At 53.9% G+C, this 24899-nt stretch overlaps 1 protein-coding gene across 1 annotated transcript in view; it reads right to left on the bottom strand.

Moving 5' to 3' along the window:
- PCNT (pericentrin) overlaps positions 1-24899 on the bottom strand; it is a 124292-nt gene that overhangs the window by 14009 nt on the left and 85384 nt on the right. The window contains 11 exon segments of the mRNA XM_033232676.1: positions 1021-1707; positions 2881-3031; positions 3295-3517; positions 4839-5034; positions 5635-5808; positions 6875-6979; positions 10814-10968; positions 14903-15005; positions 16435-17142; positions 19460-19615; positions 21606-22484. Of these exon segments, the coding sequence (XP_033088567.1) occupies positions 1021-1707; positions 2881-3031; positions 3295-3517; positions 4839-5034; positions 5635-5808; positions 6875-6979; positions 10814-10968; positions 14903-15005; positions 16435-17142; positions 19460-19615; positions 21606-22484 (3537 nt within the window).

The raw sequence follows: 24899 nt of genomic DNA, 5'->3' as shown, positions 1-24899 counted from the left end.
TAGCTAATTTTTTGTATTTTTAGTAGAAATGGGCTTTCGCCATGTTGGCCAGGCTAGTCTCGCACCCTGACCTCAAGTAATCCGCCCACCTTGGCCTCCCAAAGTGCTGGGATTACAGGCATCAGTCACCGCGCCCAGCCTGCTCTCATCACTTATATTCAACATTGTTGAGTTTGTGCCACTGCAATCCAGCCTGAGTGACAGAATGAGACTCGGTCTCAAAAAATAAGTAAATAAATGTAACAAAAGTATAAAACTCATATTTTGAAAGCAATGAAACACTATTGAAATAAACCAAAGAAGACCTAAGTAAACAGCTGAGTGCGGTAGCTCACGCCTGTAATCCCAGCAGTTTGAGAGGCTGGGGTGGGCAATCACCCAAGGTTAGGAGTTTGAGACCAGCCTGGCGAACATGGAAAACCCTCTCTACTAAAAATCCAAAAATTGGCCAGGCGTGGTGGTGTGTGCCTGCAGTCCTAGCGACATGGGAAGCTGAGGCAGAAGAATCACTTGAACCCAGGAGGCGGTGACCGCAGTGATCTGAGATCACACCACTGCACTCCAGTCTGGGTGACAGAGCCAGACCCTATCTCAAAAAAAAAAAAACCTAATTAAATGGAGAGACACATTCTGTAATCCTGGATCAGAAGACCTCATACTGTCCAGATGTCAATACTATCCAGAGCAATCAGCACATTTAATGCAGTCCCTAAGAAAATCCCAATGGCAGGTTCTACAGAAATACAAACACCAATCCGCAAATTCCTATGGAATAGCAAAAAGTCCCACAGAGCTGAAACTACCTTGAAAAGGAAGAATGAAGTTGGAGGAATCACACTTCTTGATTTCAATACTTTCCAGAAAGCTACAGTGACAGCAGTGTGGTGCCAGCGTCAGGGCACACAGGCCAGGGCAGACCAGAGGGACAGACATCCATCTCACGTCCCCCACGTGAACCATCCTAACTCCAATTGCTTATCGTTTCTAGATGCGGACGCCCCGCCAGCAGACGGCTCTCACCAGCTTCTCCTTGTCTCTCTGCCACTTCCTCCACCGCTCCGCAGCCGCTGGGCTCTGCCCGGCCTCCGCGCTCCTCCTCGCAGCCTTGCGTCCTTCTTGCTCTTTCAAGCGTGGGTGTGACTGCTCTAATTCTGCCTGCAACCACGCTGGCTTCTCCCTCTCTCTCTCCAGAGAGCATCTCAGCTCTCGTTTTTGGGTGTGCAGGGCGTCCACCGTCGACTTCAGGGTGGCACTTACCTCCTTCTCTCTCCTGAGCGCCTCACAGTGCTCCTGAGCCTCAGCTTCAAGCTGCTGCTGAGAACGCAGGGCTTGCTGCTGCACCTTTTCAAGCGTCGCCTGCAAGTCCGCCACCCGGGACTTCTCGTCCTTCAGCTTCCGCAGCAGAGCGTGATGGGCCTGCGTGTCCTGGTGCACGCAAGCCTCCTGTGTCCTCTGGCTCAGCTGCTCGGTCAGGAGCCGCTCGTGCCGCAAGGCCTCTGACAGCTCCAGGGTGCGGCTCTTCTCAGCCGCAAGGTCCTTCTGGAGCTCGCAGAGCTGGCTCCGCTCCTGAGCCAGCAAAGCCTCGCAGCGTGAGTGCTCGATGCGCAGCTCCTTCTGCAGGTTGTCCTTGGCCGTCTGCTCATGTTTCAGTGCCACACAGAGTCGACTGCTCTGAGCACGCTGTGTCTCCAGAGACGCCCGCAGCTCCTAGACAGCAAACACACACGATGGAAGACACCGAATCAAGCGGAAAAGCGTCTACATGGTTTTCCTGTCCACATTTGTTTATATACTTCAGCTCAGCAGTTCTACCTTTTGAAATGCACCCTATTGGCCGGGCGCGGTGGCTCAAGCCTGTCATCCCAGCACTTTGAGAGGCCGAGACGGGCGGATCACGAGGTCAGGAGATCGAGACCATCCTGGCGAACACGGTGAAACCCCGTCTCTACTAAAGAATACAAAAAACTAGCCGGGCGACGTGGCGGGCACCTGTAGTCCCAGCTCCTCGGGAGGCTGAGGCAGGAGAATGGCGGGAACCCGGGAGGCGGAGCTTGCAGTGAGCTGAGATCCGGCCACTGCACTCCAGCCCGGGCGACAGAGTGAGACTCTGTCTCAAAAAAAAAAAAAGAAAAAAAAAAAGAAATGCACCCTATTAGCCATATGTAGGGATGAGATGTTTTTGTTAGTTCATCAAGTAACAAAAAACCCTGACTGCGGAGATGACACACTTTTTTTGGAAGTGGTGTTGAGTAGCTGCACGTACGCGTCCTGGTTCAGAGATGTCCCGTCTGTCCCTCCCCAGAAAATGATTCAGAGATGTCCCCTGCCTGCCCCCTCTCCAGAAAATCACTCCACCAAAGAGGGTCCTGCCTCCTCTTCAGAAAATCACTCCACCAAAGAGGCTCAGAGATGCACACCCTGCTTGCTATGAACCACTATTTCCATGCTGTTGAAAGTCATAACCCACGGAACTGGCACAGACTTGCTTGGAAGCCACAGGATGCCTGCTGGGCCTCTGCCATACAAAGCAGAGGGGCCCCACCACCAGCCCGCCTAGTACACAGACCTCTGAGGCTGCGCTCTGTCTGGATGGCCAGCGAGGAGGCTGTGTCCATCTCCACAGCAAGTGCTCAGGGACAGTGGGGGCTCTGAGCAGGGGTATCGTGCCACCACGGGTCATCGCACAGTACGCCCTGGGGTCGCTGCCACTACCCCAACGTGCAATTTTACCTGAAAACACAGCCCTATCCTGCTACCTCACACTGCTGTCAACTGGACACACTGCCATGAAGAACAGGAAAAGGAGAAGGAAAGAGGAACATGGCTTCAGGCTTCCAGCGGACTCGGCCCATGCCGGCTGCCTTGCCCTGACGCCGTTACCTCCAGGGCCTTGGCACTCTGGCCCTCCCTCTGCAGGTGCCGGAGCTGCTCCTCCTCTAGTTGGCTCTGCAGGGCACGCCCCTTCCCCTGCTCACTCTCCAGCTTCTGAAGCGCAGCGTTCAGCTCGTTCTCCTTATTGCTCAGCATGGATCTGCGTGGAGACGTCACAGAACACTGTGACCACATGGGCCAGAGTGTGCTCCTGGGGGCTGGGAGCTCCAGCAGGGGAGGCAGAGCCCTGCCAGGTCCCACGCATGTGCTTCACCCCCCACCACAGGATTATCAACCCAGGCATAGCAGGGCGCGGTGCCCCTGGGGCTGCCCAACTGCGGCCCCACCAAATGTTGTTTCCCTTCATCGTCAAGAAGACGGCGAGACTCCCGCCAGTGTCCAGGGAAGGTGAATCAGGCGCACCTCAGCTGGAGGACCTCTTGCTGCACCTCGCAGAGGGACCGGGACAGCCGTTCATTCTCCTGCCTGCTCTCACAGAGCTCGGACTTCAAATCTCGCACCACACTCTGCTCCGCCACCAGGAGCTTCTGCACACTGTTTGCTTTCTCTTGCTCTTCACTCAGCGTCTTCTGCAAGTCGCCAGCGATGCACTTCTCCTGCTCTACTTTATAGGCCAGCAGTTCAACTGAGAAAGACGAAAGAACAGAAACACAGGACCCCATTGAGCTCCCCGTGCTGCACAAGTGACGCCTGGTTAGAAACAGACTTATGGGGACATGGGGTTTATCTGGGAAGAAAGGAGGTTCTGTGGACCAGGGGCCCACCCTCCTGGCCGGGAGCACACAGAGTCCAGGAGTGATGTAGCCCTGGAGCCGTCCTAAAATGCCACCCCACCCCCACTCACACCCTAAACTGCCTCCAACAGAGGCAACTCCAGGCCAGGTGGCTTTGCTGGAAAATTCTCCCAAAGTTTAAGGAAGAAAGACACCAATTCTACACAATGGAGGGCGGAGGGGCTACTTCCCAAATACTTCCCACACCCCTGTGGCACTGGTACTACCCAGCACCAAGACCAAAAAGGTACAAAAGAAAACGGACCAGTGTCCCTCACGAGCACTCGGACAGTGCCAGCCCACCCCCCGCTCCTACGCCCCTCACGAGCAGTCAGACAGCGCCGCCCCCGCCACGCCGTGCCCCTCACGAGCATTTGCACAGCGCCGGCCCACCGCCCCCATGCCCCTCATGAGCGCTCGGACAGAGCCAGTCCACCCCCCGCCCCCACGCCCCTCACGAGCGCTCGGACAGCACCAGCCCACCTCCCCCATCCCCCTCATGAGTGGTCAGACAGCATCGCCCCCCACGAGCACTCGGACAGTGCCGGCCCCAGCCCCAGAGAGCGCAAAGGGCACAGGCGCTGGGACAAGGGCATGGGCTGAACTGCAAGGCCGTTCCCCTTGACAGAATCCAAGACTAGGAACAGAGGGCGCTTCCCCCAGCTAACCAAGGGCACCTGACCCCACATGCAAGGGTACGAGACCAGCTCCTGTCCCTAAAACTAACAGCAGAGAAAGGCGCCTACCCACACAGCACACGAGAGAATGTGGGCAGGAAACGAGGAATAAATCGTTACTTATGCACAGATGACCTGAGCGTCTACATGAAAACTCCCGAAGAAGCTAAACTAAATGTAGAAACCTAAAAGACATTCCTGAACTCTAGTGCGAGCTCCCAAGAATCTGCCAGCACTCAAAGCCCAACCCAGGCTCCTCTTGCCCACACCAGGCCCAGCAGTGAGGCCTCTGTGCTGGCCCCACCTGGCGCTGCCTGTCTCCAGGGTCCTTTCTGCTCAGTTCTATCAGCTGACAACCATGGCAACACTCAGGGGCTTGACTAGATGATGCCCTGTCACCACCCTCTGCTCCCAAGGCCACACAGGTGAGCGTCAGGTGGCAGGTGCAGAGGCCGGGCCCCACAGGCAGTCAGGCAGTGTCGACAGGGGTACCCACCCTGCCTGCGCAGCTGGTGCTCCTGCTGGCTCCCACGCGCCTCCGCGCTGGTCAGGGCCGTGCGCAAGTGCTGCAGCTTCTCCTGGTTCTGCAGGTGCGCCATGCGCAGCTGGGCGCGCAGAGCCTGGATCTCAGACAGCAGGCTGCTCCGGTCCGGCAGGCGAAGCTGCTCCAGGGACCTTTCCTGCACGTCTCCCTGGGGACAGAACGGGAAAAGCAGCCTGAGCACCGGGCGGCCACCCCATACCCCGGCCTTCCCTGCGGTCTGCCCTCTAACCCCGCTCCACCAGGGCAAGCCTACTGAGTCTGGGGTGGGTGCACAGTAGCTCCTGGGCCTCAGCTCTGGGGCCTGCAGGCATCAGGGCTGGGCTGCGCTACCCTGTGTGAGGCCTGCAAGCCAGTCACTCTCCACACTAGGTCTCCTCATGTGTACGATGGCAGGGACAGGATTTACAGTGTCCCCATGGCACCAACGCCACCCAGCCCTGCAAACAGAGCACCTCTCAACCCAGGAGGGGTTACTTGGAACGGAGAACGTTTCTTTAGCAGCTTATCTCAGAACAGAGTGAGGCCATGAGGGTGTATCACGAGCACACTGTCCTGTTACAGCTGCAGGCGGAAAGCGCAGCATCCTGCATGGACCGAGTGTGAACGCCTGGGTGAGCCACAGCCACATTCCAGCAGTCAAGAGAAACACGCAAACCAAAATTCACACACAAAACAGTCTGTGTCACCCTCTCTGCAGGGGCTGGACCCCTGGGGTAAACTAAGGCGTGGTGGCAGAGCTGATACTCACCTGCTCACTGATGACCTTCTCCAGTCTTTCAAGCAGGGAGCTGTGACCTCCCAGATCTGAGCCACTGAGTCGGGGCTGCAGCTCAACCCCCTGTATCTCCTGCTCTTTTTCAAATGCCTCCTGCACAACCTGCAGAAGCTCCCCTCTCCAATCAGGGCATACGGTGGGCACGTCCTAAAGGATGAAGGAAGAAATGTGGGGCACAAGGTGGGCACGTCCTAAAGGATGAAGGAAGAAATGTGGCCTCCTCACAAATGCACCTGCATGCTTGTGCCCCGAAGTCTGCAGGGTGACTACGTTTGGAGATGGGGCCTGCAGGAGGCGATTCAGGGCAAATGAGGCCTCATAAGAAGAGGAAGAGACACCGGAGCTCACGCGCTGTCTCCAGCATGTGAGGACACAGCATAGAGGCACTGTCTGCAAACCAGGAAGGGCACCCACACCAGAACCCAACCCTGTGGGCACCCTGATGCCACAACACGCAAAATCAATGTCTGCTGTTTAAGCCCCTGGTCTGGGGTGTTCAGTCGTGGCAGCTGAGCTGACTGGCAGCCGATCAAACAGAAATGACCCTGACAGAAGAGCAGACACACACTGAGTGGCAGGAGGAGAGGCCCTGGGGGACAAGTGCTGGAATGGGCCGAGTCCGCAGGCCCAAAAGTCCTGAGCCCTTCTGCCCCACACACACCTCCACGTCCCACAGGGAACCTGCCCCCAGAGCCTGCGCCAGCTGTGGGAGACCAGGAGGCCTCCCCAGGGTTCTTGGACCTCTGTCTTTTTGGCCATGCTAAAGAAATCCTAGGCCAGGCATGGTGGCTCACGCCTGTAATCCCAGTACTTTGGGAGGCCAAGGCAGGTGGATCACGAGGTCAGGAGTTCAAGACCAGTCTGACCAAGATGGTGAAACCTCATCTCTACTAAAAATACAAAAACTAGCTGGGCATGGTTGTGTGTGCCTGTAATCCCAGCTACTGGGGAGGATGAGGCAGAGACCTGCTTGACCCGGGGAGGTGGAGGTTGCAGTGAGCCGAGATTGTGCCACTGCACTCCAGCCTGGGGGAGAGAGAGAGCGAGACACCGTCTCAAAAAAAAAAAAAAAAAAAAAAGAAAAAAATCCTAGTCCCCACGTGGCCCTAAGGATGCAGCTGTTACTGCAAGCCCCTTAAATCCTTTGGAAAAGAAGTGTGTGAGGTGCAAAATAAAACTGCGTCTTTCCCCCACAGAGCAAGCCTTCCTGTACCTCGTCTCCCTTCCGGGAGGGGTGTGGCTCGCCAGTCAGGGGTGCAAGGCCTTCTGACAGTGCCAGGATCTGGTGGCTCTCGTCACACACCATCTGCAGCAAAGCCTGTGGTGGGAAAGTGCGTCAGGAGGAGGGAGTCGCCTGCCACCCCACACAGCCACGCTCTGCATCCCCTGCAGCCCCGAGCTGCAGCCAGGGCTCCGTGAAAGGTGGGCAGCTGTGGAGAGGGAGGGCATCACCTCGGTTTTGTATAGGCAGCACCCACTTCTCAAGCTACAAGGTTTTCAAGCCCACCTCCCCCGACCTTCAGAGAGACCACACGGAAGCCAGGCTTGGAGTGAATTTCTCTACTAGCCGCTCCAAAGATGGCCCTGCCACTTCCTCCACTCCACCTGCTCCCTGACGGGGACACCGTCCCCCGTCTAAGCCTGGACAAAGCTCAGGGCAGAGCTTCAGGCCAATGTCCACAGCAAGATCACAAACATATCATGCACTCCCTGCCCTCCTGGGATGCTACGAGGAGGCCACACAATGGCTACCCAGGAGGCCTCTATGCATGGTCCGGCCGAGGCCAGTGCCAACCACCAGTGTGGGGTGAAGCTGCCTGTGCGGGGCATGGGGAGCAGAGAAAACCATCCCCAACAGGCCCTGCCGCAGGCCCTGGCCCACAGGTCTGTGAGCAGGAGGCAGCTGCTTCACACCACTGAGTACGCAGCAGCGGGTGTCCAGACACACACTTGACTCTCGCCAGAGGGTGAAGGGGCAAGCAAACGGCCCCATGGAGAAGCTGGTGTCACGACCAGCCCAGAGCCCAGAGCGCAGAGGCTCCGCACAGTCACCACCACGTGAGCACACCCTCAAGCACAGCACACGTCTGCATAAAAACCTGAAGAGAAAAAGAATCTAATAAAGTCCAAAAAGAGGGAAATGCAAAATGAAGCAATGATGAGGCCTACGATGGGGTGTGATTGACTGAAAACACGGTTTCCTATAATTTTAATGACATGCCCCAAAAAAGTCAAACACTAACACTAAAGCAGTAACACCAAACTGCATACTATGTTTACTTTAAAGATAATTATCTTTAACACCTGAAAACAATTTTACTTTAAACACAACATATGTGGCATAGGATGGATGCAAACCAAGGTCTGCGGCAGAGCAGGGCGGGGTGGGGGGAAATGGGGCCGGGGGAGTGGGGCAGTGCCGGGGCGGGGAGCGGAGATGGGGGGAGGGGGGAGGAGCAGGGTTGGGGGGCAGTGGGAGCAGGGCTGGGGTAGCAGGGCGGCTGGCAGGCCCTGAAGCTGCTTGGCCCCTCCCTTCCAGCTGCAGAGGACAGGCCATTTCCTTCTTTTTAATAGGCTTTTCTAGATTTTATATTGAGGAGAAAATGCATTTTAAAAAACATCTCTTACGAAGAAGAGATGCAGAGGCCCTGGGCACAGCCTCCCACCAGGTGATGCGGGGCCCTCGCAGCTGGGTTCCCGTGAGGCCAGGAAGTGGGGCAGAGCCTGGTGGGCACCTTGGAATGTGGCCCGTGAGGCAGCCTGGGGGATCCCACAGACACTATCACTAGTCTGCCGCCTCCACTCTCAGGACCAGGCGGCTCTGCCTGTCGGCGGGGGTGCGGTCCTCGTTTCCAAAGCTCCGGCACATACCGTGCCCACTCACGGCTCAATTCCAGACATGGCTAGAGGTGGCCAAGAGTGGCCAGGGCCCCACCTGTGCTCAGGACCTCCTCAGCAGAGGGGCCACAGGGCCGCTACAGCGTCGACCACACTCCTTGGTGTCTGTGGCTGCATCTGAGCAGCGGGGGTCCCCCATGCGCCTGGAGCCACCTCCAAGCAGGGCAAGCACCCAGCTCCACTCAGATCCCCACTGCCACACCAGTGTGGGCACAACCCTTGGGCTCCGCACTCTAAAACACAGGCCAGAAATTAAGACAATAAAGGAAAACCCGGAGTTTGAAACAGTTTAAGACATCTGTGAAAAAATCTTGTGATTTTCAACTGGACTTGGGACATTTCAAAGCTGCTCCCTGGACAGCAGCTCCTCCTCTTCCTCTCCCCGCCACTTCACAGCTGCTCCAGGGCTACAGGAGGCCTTTCCTGGCTTTTTTGCTTTTCTTTTTAAATTATGAAACCTAAGTATGTTTCATAATTTATGGTAACATTAACAAGCAAATTTATTCCTTAAAATCAGGAATTCTAATACTAAGTTGTTTTCACAGGAAACACTAAAAGAAACATCTCCTTGATGTTTTCTATTGTATAAAAATTTGAGGCCAGGTGCAGTGACTCACACTGTAATCCCAGCACCTTGGGAGGCTGAGGAGGGCAGATCACTTGAGCTCAGGAGCCCAAGACGAGCCCGGGTAACATGGCAGCACTCCATGCCTACAGAAAACACGAACATTAGCTGGGCGTGGTGGCTCATGCCTGTAATCCAAGCTACTTGGGAGGCTGAGGTGGGAGGATCGTTTGAGCCCAGGAGGCAGAGGTCGCAGTGAGCCATGACAGCACCACTGGGTGACAGAGTGAGACTCTGTCTCACAAAAAAAAAGAAATGCAAAGAAGAAATAAAAAACCAATTAAAAAATAAATATCTCCAATTTCCATGTTTAAGAAAGTAAAATAAGTTTTGTTTTTGTTTTTGTTTTTTTTTTTGAGACGGAGTCTCGCTCTGTCGCCCGGACTGGAGTGCAGTGGCCAGATCTCAGCTCACTGCAAGCTCTGCCTCCCGGGTTTACGCCATTCTCCTGCCTCAGCCTCCGGAGTAGCTGGGACTACAGGCGCCAGCCACCTCGCCCGGCTAGTTTTTGTATTTTTAGTAGACACGGGGTTTCAGCGTATTAGCCAGGATGGTCTCGATCTCCTGACCTCGTGATCCGCCCGTCTCGGCCTCCCAAAGTGCTGGGATTACAGGCTTGAGCCACCGCGCCCGGCCGGCAGTTTTTTTTTTAAATGGAAAAAAGAGGTTTAACTGACTCAGTTCTGACAGGGAGGGGTCTTACTACATTGCCCGGGCTGGTCTTGAACTCCTGGGCTCCAGTGATCCTCCTGTCTCAGCCTCCCAAAGTGCTGAGATTACAGGCATGAGCCACCGTGCCCAGCCAAATAAAGTAAAACAAATTTTAGTCTGAATGCAGTAAGTCCTCACTTAACGTCACGGATGGGTTTTGGAAACCGCGACTCTGAAACGCATGTAAATAAAGGCAACCTTAGGGCCTGCTGAGACCACGGGAGCTGCGACCAGCAGCACAGGAATGTCCTTCCTACCAGGTCACTTTCCAGGAACCCAGGGGCAACGCTAAGTGAGGACTCACTGTGCAGTTTCAGAACAGGTTTCACTGAGGTGAAAACGGTTTGGTTTGGGAATGTTCACCACTCGAGTAGGACCCGCAGGGCCTCATTCTCTCACTCACTTGTTTGGCCAAGTTTTTGTCAATGGTTTTGCCATAAATGACCTGCTAAGCTGGGAGAGAAAAGAAAACCTATGAAAAGTTCCACAAAATTCTGCCTTCAAAGTTGACTCCAAGGAGTCTGAGCGGCTTCTCTCCCATCCTCTGTCCTAGAGCGTGGGGGCTTCCAGAGCCTCGGCTTCTCTACAGGACGCAGGCGGGAGGGAGGCCCAGGCTGGCTCTGTGGAGAGACACCACCCGCCCACGGGCTCACAGGAACCTCCCTGCCTGGATGGGAGGGGGTCACCTAAGGGGCCAGCGCAGAGCTGGGCGGGCGGCTTCCGGGGGCCACCGTGGGGCTGGGGCTGAGACCAGTCCTGCCTCATGTGAGTCATTAAAAGGCGGTGCTCAGAGGCACCCAAGAAAGGCTGCCCCTCCCAGGCTCTCCCGGCAAGGCAGAACACAGGGCTTGGGGGTGCCCCGAGGCTGCACCTGGGGAGCTGTGAGGGCACCTGTGGAGCCGCCCCTGCCAGCCATACCTTCACGTGCTGCGGATGCACCTCCTTCTCCTTCATGGCTTCCGGCAGTGGCTGAAACCTTCCAGAGATGGCAGCAGGGCTCAGAGGACCAGCAGTTGGAGCCTCAGGGCCTCCTGACCCCGGGCTCAGTCTTGCTCCAAAACCCGAGCCGTCACCTAGAAACACCACAGGGTCAGGGTCCCACCCACAGCTCTCCAGCGAGTTCCGCGGGGGGTACTGCAGAGGCCGGGCAGGGGTGATCGGCCCGCAGCCCCCAGCGACAACCACACTGTGACTCTGCTCACGGAGAAAACACTGATGGGCCCCAAAAATACTTTCATAAAAACAAAACCCGGCCGGGCGCGGTGGCTCAAGCCTGTAATCCCAGCACTTTGGGAGGCCGAGACGGGCGGATCATGAGGTCAGGAGATCGAGACCATCCTGGCTAACACGGTGAAACCCCGTCTCTACTAAAAATACAAAAACTAGCCGGGCGAGGTGGCGGGCGCCTGTAGTCCCAGCTACTCGGGAGGCTGAGGCAGGAGAATGGCGTGAACCCGGGAGGAGGAGCTTGCAGTGAGCTGAGATCCGGCCACTGCACTCCAGCCTGGGCGACAGAGCAAGACTCCGTCTCAAAAAAAAAAAAAAAAACAAAACCCGGTGAGAGTGACACACGTCAAGTAAGAAAACGCAGCTTCGCAGGTTGAGTACATCACCTGGGTCCCCGATTCCAGCGCCAGCCTTAGGGGACCTCCACTCACTTCTCCAGACGTGGCCCCCAAAGACTCCACAAAACTCAGAGGTCTTAGGCAAGCCCTCAAGAGCAGTGGGACGTGCGGGGCCTGCACCCTCCACGCCAGCCACGGAGCAAAGGCAGGCAGCGGACGGGCATCCGACGACCGCTCAGGAAACACTGACCATGCCTGCCAGGGGGGTCCCTGCAGTGCAGCTCCCCTCTGCAGCGCAGCTCCTGTGTCAGGTGGGCACGGGGTCTCAAGGAGGAAAATTCAAAACCTCCCAATGCACAGGGCCTGGTCCATCCCGGAGACCTGCAGCTGTGCCAGCCCACCGGGAGGGGGACGCTTTGGAAACCGAGGCAGGATCGTGTCAGCGACACGAGGCCCAGACGAGGAGGAGGCACCCTGGAAAAAGGGTGTTGGACCTTCCCAGCAAGAGGATGAGGACGCCAGCGAGATCGGGCTCCTGTGTGGACACAGCTCCCTGGGGAGCGGAGGCTGTAGCACTTGGCACCTGGGGATGCCCCAGCACAGCCTGGTGAGCACAGAGCACACTGGGCAGGAGCAGAGGCCAACGACGCAGGCAGAGGACGACCTCAGAGGATGATGATGACCCCCTCAGAGAAATAGCGGGCACCTCATTCACAAAACGAACGAACCAAGTGCTTTTTTGTGAGCGGCGGCAAGTGCCAAGAGAGCAGCGCGAAGGCCCCGGCGCAGTGCAAGGGTCGAGGGTGCTGGGTCGCTGCCCGTACCCCCCAAAATGCCTCAGGCCACCCCTACCGCCTACAAATCTTTGTGCCTAATCATGTTGCCAAGTCCTACTTCTGCCCTGTGTATCTCAAATAAAGACGACGACAAAGAAATCTTCGGGGAAATCATCTACTGCAGGCAGGTGCTTGAGAAATCCCGGAGGCTGAAGGACGCTGGCATTTCCCTGAGCCACGGCTCCTGTAGCGACACCCACAGCGTGTACCAGGAACTGTGGGATGTGACTGCTGCAGACACTGTTACCCAGTGCCACTGAGACATGGGCGCCCAGCACCGTGCCCAGCCCACTCCATCCAGAGGAGACCACAGCCAGCAGGTGCCACCAGCGGGGGATCAGAGCTCCACGAGTCCAAGGCCACTTTCCCCGTTGTCCCACCGGACCCTGTGCCTTCAGCAAAAACCATGCTTCACCTCGGGGCCCAACAACTTCTTCCAGGTGCAGGGACTTCTCACCTGGCTGCGCCAAAAATAAACTCAAGAACGTCCCCAAAAAAGAAAGGAACCAAGGAGCTGAAGCTAAAGGAGAGAGGAACAGTTAGGATAAGAAAGAGTCTGAGAAATTTAAAACACGAGCGCAGAAACAGAACACTCAGCACAAATGCTGAAAAATAAAGTTCTAAAGAAAACCTCTTAGAAACGAGAACAAAAATAAAAGGAGTAGAAATAGGGAAAGAAGATTTGACAATCAGCTGTGGAGGCCCGATAGAGTTGAATAACAGGACTTACAGAGAGAAGAGAGAAAACCACAGGAGATGTGATCGAAGGAAGGACGAACGAGGAAGAAATCCACCACCCTGACTGCACAAGCCCCTCCAAGGTCGTGTGTCACTGGAGGGCGCAGGCACGGAGGCAGTGGACAGGCACGCGGTACCTCAAGAAACGTGACTTCCAACCCAAGAGCCAACTGACCGACCACCGCCAGGGAGAAGAGGAAGTTCTCACAAACAAGCACCTGCCAGACACCTTTTCTACAGAGGCCTCTGGGGACATGTTTCATTAAAAAATATGGGGCCTGCTGGGCTCAGTGGCTCATGCCTATAATCCCAGCACTTTGGGAGGCTGAGGTGGGAGGATGACTTGAGCATGGAAGGTGGAGGCTGCAGTGAGCCGAGACTACGCCGCTACCCTCCAGCCTGTGTGACAGAGCAAGAACCTGTCTTGAAAAATAAAATAAGGAACGATCAAGGGGGTCAAGGGGTCACCTGGGAGCCCCTGAGAGTTGGTGGGGAAGCACCTGCTGTGCTCGGAAGGCTCGGATGACACTCACCCGGACACCGTGTGCGAGGACCAGCTATGAAGAACACAGAAGAAACCAAGCCAAAAAAAAAACAAAAGCGGCTCAAAGGGGACACGTGCTCCCAGTGGCTCTGCTGGAACACGGGGCGTGTCCTTGAAGGGCAAACCTCGGCTGTGACAGCACAGGGCGTGTGGACTGGACCTTGTGTGGCAAGGGGCCCATGGTGAGGGGCTTTGCTGCTAGGAGGGCTGAAGATGCGACTTTAAACAGCAAATAGGCTTTGAAAATAAAGCAAATACGAGAAGACATTTCTGAGAGTTGAACGTGGGCATCCCCAAGGAGTTGCAGTCCTGAGTGGGGAGCTGGGACAGAGGCTGCTCAGGGAATGGTCCTCTCAGCACCCGTAATTGTTACCCTGCGTGCTCACTACTCATCAAATAAAAACAAAATTAAAAAGCTGCTGGCCCTACTCTGCAAATACTAAAATTTCTAATTAAATTGTGACCATGTTCTCAAAAATCACTAAATTTTAAAAAAGAGCACCTCAAAAAGTGACTGACTTGTAAAAAGACAACAATTGTAGAACAAGTTATGAAATTTAAAAAATTACGGTGTGGCAGGTAACTGCCACCACAACTGATCCAGGCCAGGGCAACCAAGGGAGGAGACTGAGACCAGTGGGCGTGAGCATGAGGGGAGAGAATACTCAGTCTCCACATCTCCCACAGGAGGAGGAGGAAGAAACCCAGCAGGCACCACCACAGACAAAGGCCCAAGTCAAGCCCACGCAATTCCCACCATGAGGCCCGGGGAGACGCAGCCCCCCACACGCCAGCGTGAGGACACGCCACACAGTCAGCAGCCCCTTGGCTCCTCTCCAGGGCCGGTGCCCCAAAACCCACAGCACAGAGAGGGACGACCACCCCAAGGGGAGGGAAGGGCAGGGTGGGCAGGCAAGGCAGCAGAGCCTAGAAACACGGGGCGCGCTGCCCCAGTCTCCAGCCCGCCAAAGACACCTGAACAGAGCCTCTGAGCTGGGGTGTCTTTTCCATACAGGACGCTACTGGGACAGTCGGCGAAATCTGAGCAAGGTCTGCAGCTGTAGCTGAGACACCATCCTTGGATCAGGGTGAACATTCCACGGTGGAGTGTGACCTGGGCTGGCAACCTTGGCTGTGTGAAAGGTACAGGTGTGTTTTCAGGAGTCAAGAGGCCCCAGGTGCATGCCTGACAAAGTGCAGAGCCAGGGTGGAGGTCAGTGAGGGGCAGACACAGAACCGGGGGAAGGATGCAGGAATTCTTTCACTATTTTCTGACAGGAAACCACCGAAATAAAAAATGAAAAAAGAAAGATAACCAACTCACTTTTCTCACTTCCATCAGTTTTCCCTTCTAATCCAGGAGGAGGTGAACTTAATGTTTCTTGAGAATCAAGAGACGTTGTGATAAAATCTTCGACATCTTTCTCCTGTTCAGATACAGAGATTTTTAAATGGCCATAAATAATGAGTAATTACATCATAGAGCTGACTGTGTCAGGTGAAAACTTCCGAAGGCCTGAATTTATCTTCCCACATAGACCCCAAATGAAACAACTCAAAAACTGGTGAACACACGCAGGTGTTCCAACAATTTAATCAGATTCCAACAATTTATTTTTTTTAAAAAAGCATTGTTTATTCCAACAATGCGTCCAACAATTTAATCAGATTCACGCACAGCTCTTTAGGAATATTTTAATGTAGCCAATAGCAAATATTTCAGATTTAAATTGTTTTACATGAAATGCTAGTATGGATTTTTCAGAGAATATGTATCTGCTAAATTATTATTTTTTGAGGGAGGATCTTACTCTGTCACCCAGGCTGGAGTGCAGTGGTTCCATCTTGGCTCACTGCATCCTCAACCTCCCGAGGTCAAGTGATCCTCCGGCCTCAACGTCCTGAGGGGTTGGGACCATAGGCAGCACGATCGCGTCCAGCTGACTGTGTGTTTTGTAGAGACGGGGTCTTACCGTGTTACCCAGCCTGGTCTCAAATTCCTGGGCTCAAACAATCCTCCCGCCTCAGCCTCCCAAAGTGCTAGGACTACAAGTGTGAGCCCGACCGTATCTGATTTTTAATTTTATGTTACTCAAGATACACAAAATCCCAAAATGATTATGTTAGAAATAATATGATCTAACTCATACATTATTAAAATTAATTAGCATATGTAAAACCTGTTAAAAATAGGAAGCATTTCCGGCTGGGCATGGTGGCTCAAGCCTGTAAGCACTTTGGGAGGCCGAGGCGGGTGGATCATGAGGTCAGGAGTTTGAGACCAGCCTGGCCAACACGGTGAAACCCCATCTCTACTAAGACTATAAAAATTAGCCGGGCGTGATGGCGGGCACCTGTAGTCCCAGCTACACGGGAGGCTGAGGCAGGAGAATTGCTTGAACCTGGGGAGGTGGAGGTTGTAGTAAGCCGAGGTCGCGCCACTGCACTCCAGCTGGGCAACAGAGCAAGACTCTGTCTCACAAAAAAAATAAATAAATAAATAAAAAATAAGCAGCATTTCTAAAAATAAATCTAAAAAACCATTCTGGAAAAAGAACCCTATGCCCATCACACACAAAGAGGTGTCTGCAGCTGTGCCTGATGGTGTCCATGTCAGTGGAGAAGCATGCCCAGGGTACATCTGATGTGGGCAAATGCATCTCAGGCATTTTAAAAATACCTGAACAACTGAAATAATCTAAATGCTCCCATGACGCCAGTCCTGCAGAGCTGGCCCCACACAGGACTGCGAGGTGTGCGCTGTCAGGAGGTGAACAAACAATGGCAGCTGCCATGGCGCCAGGCAGGCCACATTCCCACGGGAACAGCAGGTCTAGGAGCAGGGCAGGCACCTACCACAGCCATCCTCTGCACACGGTGGTCATCAGCTGGCGGAGACTCAGCCCACTGCAGGGCCAGCGCTGCTGCGGACACACCCGGGGAACAAAGCAGCCCCGGCCCCTGGGTCTGTGGTAGTGAGGTGTCCGCCCTGTCCCGCAGGGATGTGTCGGCACTGCACAGGCTCAGGGCTCCTGAGTGGGGTGTCACGGGGAGGCTGGGCCGGGGCTCCAGGGTCCAGTCCTTCCTGAGGACCTCAGGGGAGCTCCAGGAAGACAGGTCCAGCATCCCGACCGGGCTCTTCCGGGGCCCAGCCTCCGCAGCGTGGCTCTGGTGGCGGGAGCCACCAAGCATGCTGGTTGGTGAAGAAAGGGACCTGTCCTGACATTGTGACTTTTCTTGAATGGGAAAATCTGGCATTTCACCTGGTATCAAGGAATCCCGATTTTGGATAACATCAGTTACACCCCCCGTGGCTGTACTGGCATCACACGCATCTGTGGGGGCTGATGTGTCAGGCTCTTCACCGTCACAGGAACCATCACTCCAGCTGCTCTCCAACAGGTGTGCCGAGGCCAAGGGCCACGGGGATTTGGCATCGGCAGCATCCACATTCTGGAAGGTCATGGAATACAGCAAACGGTTCAATTTTTCCTGAAGTTGTTTCACCTGCGTGATCAGAGCGACCTTCTGCAGCTGACAATCTTCCAGCACTTTTTCCTTACCCTGAAGGTAAAACAGAACAGGCACACAGTGGAACACCTGGCTTACCAGGAGTCGCACCTGTCTGTCTGGTGCTGATGGCGGATTTCAGGGAGTTTCGGAGCACTCGGGTGATTCCACAATGAGCCCTGCACATTTCAAGTTTATTTAATTCTATGAGAAACTGAACCAAGGCTTACATCTCTTTGCTTAAAAGGCAACTGTCATAACCTATTTCTGCGGTGACTGACGACACAAGCTTCACACAAGGGAAAAAGGATGGGAAGATTCTATATCTGAGCACCAAAAACACAAAATTGTGGTTTATGTGATGAATTTGGAGTTTCTTTGTGTGTAACTTCTAAGAATTTGGCAATCAGCTCAGACAGGGCTGAGCTTTCTCTTAAGAATTCAAAGAAATGAGCCAGGTGCAGTGGCTCACGCCTGTAATCCCAGCACTTTGGGAGACCGAGGTGGGTGGATCACGAGGTCAGGAGTTCAAGACCAGCCTGGCCAAGATGGTGAAACCCCATCTCTACTAAAAACACAAAAATTAGCCGGGCATGGTGGCGGGTGCCTGTAAATCCAGCTCGCCTGTAAATCCAGCTACTTGGGAGGCTGAGGCGGAGAACTGCTTGAACCCAGGAGGTGGAGGTTGCAGTGAGCCAAGATCTTGCCACTGCACTCTAGCCTGGGTGACAGAACAAGACTCTGTCTCAAAAAAAAAAAAAAAAATTCAAATAAATGTTCGTGTCATGAGGGCCTCAAGACTGCTGCAGGAGACATGAAGGGCTCTCCACCAGAATGTATTTCCTGAGAGCATGTGACAAGCACATGAACCAGGTTCATGGGTCTCCTCAGAACTGCGGGCCTAGGCCCGTCCTTCCCTGATTTCTATGGAATTCAGAATCTTTCAGGCTCTAAACGCCAATGAGGTGCATGCAGTGCGGACCCAGGAACAGGCAGCACCTGCACTCATGCAAGACTCATCCCAGCAACGTCCCAGGGACAAACCCGAGGGCTGCGAGGGGCTCGAGTGAGCCCACATCTCAGCAGGCTTCAGCACCAAGCATGCTTCGGTGCCACACTTGAGACCAAAAAATACCCACCCAGCACTTCTGGTGTTAGAGCCTCTGGGTTTCAGAGCCTGGAGGAGTAGTTGGGGCACATTTAGCCAACATCAGGGAGGAGGGGGAGGAGGAGGAAGAGGAGGAAGAGGGTGGGCGGCTGTGTGTCCAGGAGGAGGAAGATGGTGGGCGGCTGTGTGTCCAGGAGGAGGAGGGTGGATGGATGTGTGTCTGGGAGGAGAAGGAGGACGGGCTGGGTGGCTGTGTGTCCAGGGGGGCTGTGCTGGGCCTTGGACTAGAGGAGGCCAGGTGCAAACAATGCATCAAAAGGTGCCATCTGTGGCCGGGCGTGGTAGCTCACACCTGTAATCCCAGCACTTTGGGAGGCTGAGGAGGGCTGATTACCTGAGGTCAGGAGTTTGAGATCAGCCTGGCCAACATGGTGAAACCCCGTCTCTAATAAAAATACAAAAATCAGCTGGGCAAGGTGGTGTGCGCCTATAGTCCCAGCTACTCGGGAGGCCGAGGCTGGAGAATCGCTTGAACTCAGGAGGTGGAAGTTGCAGTGAGCCGAGATCATGCCACTGCACTCCAGCCTGGGTGACAGAGCAAGACTCTGTCTCAAAAAAAAAGAGAAAAAAATAAAAGTGCCATCCGCACCTGATGCACCCCAAGGAGAGGGCAGCTCCTGCGCAGGTGTTTCCGAGGGGGCACAGGGGACCCGGCCCTGGTGCACTGGGTGGGAGAAGCACCAGTACCCGCTCCTCTCACTAAATCTCAACTCCGCTACGATTTGAGATTGTCAAGGTGCAACTTCCTTCCCCAGGGAAAAGAACTGTCAGCTTTTTTTCAAGTGACAATATAGAGTGAGATGAACAGATTAAAAAAAAATAAATCTGAAGCCTTTCAAAGTAAAACAGACACTGGCCATCGAAGTCCTGAGCTGAGGTGAGGCCCATGGGGGAAATGTGGTCCTCCCATGAAAAGACAACCCAGGACTAACCCTGAAGCACAGTTAATCCATTTGTATCAATTAAAAGAAAAAAACCCAACTGATTGTTTCTAGAAAGTGGCTTAAAGGGAGCATGTAGGAAATTTCACGACAATCATGGACAGCTCGTTACAGAACAGAAAGGATTCAGAGAACATGTCACTGCAGGCACAGACTGTGCTCCTCACCTCAGCAGAATACCTGCTTCTGCCCAGGGCAGGACCCATGTGTTCTACACCCAGCCTCTCCCGGGTGGGCCTCGCGCCTTCCCCTGTCCCCACACCTTGCCTACGTCTTCCAGACTCAGGCGCATTTCATTTTTCACCAAGAGCAGCTCTGACTGCAGCTGCCTCTGGCAGATGGTGAGCACTGACATTATGCCTTCTTGCTTGCAGAGAGGTGCGTCCTCCAATGTCATCAGGACGGGCTGCAGATCACCCTTGACAGAGGAGACAGACGAAAGCTGAGCACGCAGGAGGCTGCTGCTGGGGCTGCCCCACAGGTGGCCTGGAGCTGGGAGCCGGTACGGCAGCCAGCAGGGATGCCAGAGGGAGGTGACAGTGCCGTCCACAGCCAAGCACCTTGGTCTACAGGAGGCCACATGGGAAAGGGGCCGAGGACCCAGCAGGAAGCTGCCCCGACCCAGGATGACGCCACAGAGCAAGGTGGACTGGGGCATCTGAGAGCGGGAGCGGCTCTACAAAGACCCAGCTGGTGTGGGCGTGGCAGCCGGAAAGTGCCCAAGGTTCTGCTCAAACCCAAGTGGGAGCCTTAAAAGACAACTCCCTGCAGGGCCTCCAGCTCCAAAAGAAGAGCTTGTTTACCACACCCCACACAGGTACTGCTTATCGACAGATCTTACCACACCCCACACAGGTACCGCTCACCGACAGAGCTTACCACATCTCACACAGGTACTGCTTCTTGACAGATCTTACCACACCCCACACAGGTACCGCTCATCGGCAGATCTTACCACATCTCACACAGGCACTGCCTATCGACAGATCTTACCACATCTCACACAGGCACTGCTTCTTGACAGATCTTACCACATCTCACACAGGCACTGCTTCTTGACAGATCTTACCACACCCCACACAGGTACCGCTCATCGACAGATCTTACCACATCTCACACAGGCACTGCCTATCGACAGATCTTACCACATCTCACACAGGCACTGCTTCTTGACAGATCTTACCACATCTCACACAGGCACTGCCTATGGACAGATCTTACCACATCTCACACAGGCACTGCCTATGGACAGATCTTACCACATCTCACACAGGCACTGCTTCTCAACAGATCTTACCACACCCCACACAGGTACCGCTCACCGACAGAGCTTACCACATCTCACACAGGTACTGCTTCTTGACAGATCTTACCACACCCCACACAGGTACCGCTCATCGGCAGATCTTACCACATCTCACACAGGCACTGCCTATCGACAGATCTTACCACATCTCACACAGGCACTGCTTCTTGACAGATCTTACCACATCTCACACAGGCACTGCTTCTTGACAGATCTTACCACACCCCACACAGGTACCGCTCATCGACAGATCTTACCACATCTCACACAGGCACTGCCTATCGACAGATCTTACCACATCTCACACAGGCACTGCTTCTTGACAGATCTTACCACATCTCACACAGGCACTGCCTATGGACAGATCTTACCACATCTCACACAGGCACTGCCTATGGACAGATCTTACCACATCTCACACAGGCACTGCTTCTCAACAGATCTTACCACACCCCACACAGGCACTGCTTCTTGACAGATCTTACCACATCTCAAACAGGCACTGCTTCTCGATAGATCTTACCACACCCCACACAGGCGCTGCTTCTCGACAGATCTTACCACACCTCACACAGGCACTGCCTATCGACAGATCTTACCACATCTCACACAGGCACTGCTTCTCGACAGATCTTACCACATCTCACACAGGTACTGCTCATCGACAGATCTTACCACATCTCACACAGGTACTGCTCATCGACAGATCTTACCACATCTCACACAGGCACTGCTCATCGACAGATAAACCATTGATTAGAAACCAGAGAGGCAGCTCAAGTGGACCCGCCTCACACAGTGAGCTCCGTTTCACTGGACAGTCCCTACCGTGTGAATGAAAGAATTGTTTTTGAAAGCTTAAAACAATAAGCTTAAAATGGCACGAAACAGTGAAATCCTCAGCCCAGCTTCACTGCGTACTGACCCGGAACAGGCCCAGGCAGGTCTGAGCTTCAGGCCCCTTTCTCTGCTGTGTCATGAGCCACCATGACAACTGCAGCCCCCAGTGCCCAGCACAGAGAGAAGTCATTAAAATTAAAGGAGAAAAGGAGTAGGAGAGGAAGAAAAAAATACCCTGCCATGGCCGGCAGAGGGGGCCTACCTGTGGGTCAGGGACAACCGGTTCCAAAGCACCATCGTGGGAGGCCTCCATGTCGCCGGGGACCTGGGCCTTGGCGCCACCATCCACGCGAGGCTGTGGGTGGGCCCCAGGCACCCATGTGTGAGCTGTGGTTCTGCAGGCCTGCCGCCTGTCCAGCTCCACCTGGCACCTCAGGAACCGCTGGTGCAGCACCTGCAACTGGCGGCTGAGGCGGGCACACTGCGCTCGGAGCCGCTGCAGCTCGGGAGGCTCCGCCCCAGCTGCCAGGGGCTGCTGCTCCAGCGCGCGGCGGATGTCAGCCAAGGCCAACAGGACAGCCTCCAGCTCGGCAGAGTGGGCTACCTTCCGCTGGTTCAATGCGTCAATTTCTAAATTTCTCTCGGCAATCATTGCTTCCTTTGCTTTCAGGGCAGCTTCGAACTCCTGGATCCGGGAGGCCACGCCTTCGACCTCAGCCTCCCTGAGGGCTGCACTGCGCTCCAGCTCAGCCAGCTGCCGCTCCGCAGCCTCCTCTGCGCCCTGGAGGCGCTGCTGCAGGGCCTCCAGGGCCTGGCTGTGCCTACGCTCCTGGTCAGCCAGCAGCTGGCTCAGGGCCTCCTTGGCTTCGAGCGCAGCCTCAAGCTCGCCCTGCAGGGCCTGCCCGCGAGGGCCCCCGGCCTGAGAGCAGAGCAACTCGCTCTGCAGACTGCCAGCCTGACTGTCGCTGACTTCGTGCACCACGGGCCCCATGAGGGACAGCTCATGCTGCAGCTTCTCAATGACTTCATGGAGTTGTTCAATTTCCTCTGCTTTCTCCTTTTGTAATCGTTTCTGGTTCTCTCGCAGATTTTCAATCGTGGCTTTCAGCTCTTCAATCTCAGAACTTCTGGTATATACGACCTGAAGAGAGAGCACATTTCAGTGGCAAATTAAATGTATCCACTTCAGAATGTCCCTCCTTCACAACACGTTACCTCCTGAATGCATTCTTGGAGTGAAGACTCCATAGCTTGAAAAACAAAGCAGCCACAGAAGCAAACTCCCGGTCTCGGGATGCACTCCACGTCTGCCTGGCTGCTACTGGGCCCTGGCGCACACCTTGTGCTCCACGTCTGAGCGTGGGACGAAGTGCTAATGCAGCCAATTTCAACACAAGGACGTCTACAGAATGATGCTTTCACCACCCTTTAAATGTTATTTTGTTAACATTCAAACAACTTGATTTGTTTGATTTTCCTGAAGGTGCATTCGATTTTAGGTGTCGTTCTGACTCCAGGAGGAAAGAAACCTGGGCAGAGAATCTGCACCAACAAAGCGGGGAGCCAGGCACACTCCCCTTCCATCCCAACACTGCTCACGGTGACGCCGGTGACGCAGGCGTCTCTGCCACTGCCACCTCGGTGACACCAGGCATCAAAGTGAGTTTACCTGTGCCATGAAACATAATCCTCAGTCATGTAAGGAAATACGATTGTTTGCACTTTAAAGACAGGAAAATTGAAACTGAGATATTAAACATCTTTCTAAACCCACAAAAACAGTAAGTGGGAAATCAGGATTGAGATCTATGTCAATATAGCTCCAAACTCTATTCTCTTAAGATAACATTACTGGTAATGACAAAAAATAGAAAAATTCTAACCCATTTGTGTTCTAACAATTTTAAAACCATTTGTTATAGACTAATACGTTCTTCTAAAAAATTGAAGGTTTCGTAACAACTCCGGGTTTCTCTGGAACTACCTCACAATTACTCTGGACTGAAATGCAAATCTGGCCTACAGAAAGAAAAAAAAAAAAGGAACCTGATGAAGCTGTGGCTTTGGTTTGGACGCTGTCAGCGACACCTTCCTACGCATTTGCCACCGAGGACCACCACCACGCATTTAGCAAAAGCAGCCTCCCCGCTGTGGGCTAGGAATGCCCGCAGCACATTCTGCTCCACCCCGTGTCTTACTGGGTGCAGCACCGGCCCGTGTCTCTGTACTCTACAGGCAAGTGAAGGAATTTTAAAGACAATTCTGATTATATGCAGCTTTTGCTCATTCACTAAATGCACTAAATAAACTGGAATCAAAGGGTGTGCACTAAAGACGGTCACAATCACAATGCAAATACTATGTTAAAATACTGGAGCCAGCCTACAAAAGTAGCTCTAAACGTAAAACACTAAAACCTAAAATCAGTGAACTGAGACCGGGCACGGTGGCTCACGTCTGTAACCCCAGCACTTTGGGAGGCTGAGGCAGGCAGATCACTTGAGCACGGGAGTTTGAGATCAGCCCGGCCAACATGGCACAACCTGGTCTCTAGTAAAAATATAAAAATTAGCCAGGCGTGGTGACAGGCACCTGTAGTCCTAGCTACTCAGGAGGCTGAGGTGGGAGAATCGCTTAAACTCCGGAGGCAGAGGTTGCAGTGAGCCAAGATTGTGCCACTGCACTCCAAGCTGGGTGACAGAGCAAGATAGCAACAAAAAAAAAGCAAAAAGCGTATGCAAGCGTATTCAAGGACACTTGAATGCAAAGTAAAACTATGAAATTTCTGAGGAAAATTGGGCTAGGGAAAGAGCTCTCAGAACTTCAAAAGTATACTCTGGCGGGGCACGGCGGCTCACGCCTGTAATCCCAATACTTTGGGAGGCCAAGGCAGGGGGATCATCTGAGTCAGGAGTTCGAGACCAGCCTGACCAACATGGAGAAAAACCGTCTCTACTAAAAATACAGAAGTTAGCTGGGCATAGTGGCGGGTGCCTGTAATCCCAGCTACTCAGGAGGCTGAGGCAGGAGAATTGCTTGAACCCGGGAGACAGAGGTTGCAGTGAGCCGCGGTCGCGCCACTGCATTCCAGCCTGGGTAACACAGAGAGTCTCTGTCAAAAAAAAAGAAAGTAAAAAGTTTTGCTCTGCAAAACATACTCTTAAGAGAATGAAAAGACCAGCCATACATTGGGAGAAAACACCTGCAAATCATGTATCCATAAAAACAGTGTTCAAAAGATACAAAGAATTCCCAAAACAATAAGAAAACGAACAACCCAACTTTTTAAAACTTTCTGAGGCAGGGCACGGTGGCTCATGTCTGTAATCTCAGCACTTTGGGAGGCCGAGGCAGGTGGATTACTTGAGGTCAGAAGTTCGAGACCAGCCTGGCCAATATGATGAAACCCCGTCTCTACTAAAAATGTAAAAAAATTAGCCGGGTGTGGTGGTGGGTGCCTGTAATCCCAGCTACTCAGGAGGCTGAGGCAGGAGAACTGCTTGAACCCAGGAGACGGAAGTTGCGGTGAGCCGACATGGTCCCACTGCACTCCAGC

This window comes from Trachypithecus francoisi, unplaced genomic scaffold (assembly GCF_009764315.1).
Source record: "Trachypithecus francoisi isolate TF-2019V2 unplaced genomic scaffold, Tfra_2.0 Lachesis_group14, whole genome shotgun sequence".
In the NCBI taxonomy this organism is placed as follows: domain Eukaryota; kingdom Metazoa; phylum Chordata; class Mammalia; order Primates; family Cercopithecidae; genus Trachypithecus; species Trachypithecus francoisi.
Note: the sequence above shows the minus strand (reverse complement) of the source record. Positions and strands in the feature narration are given on the sequence as shown.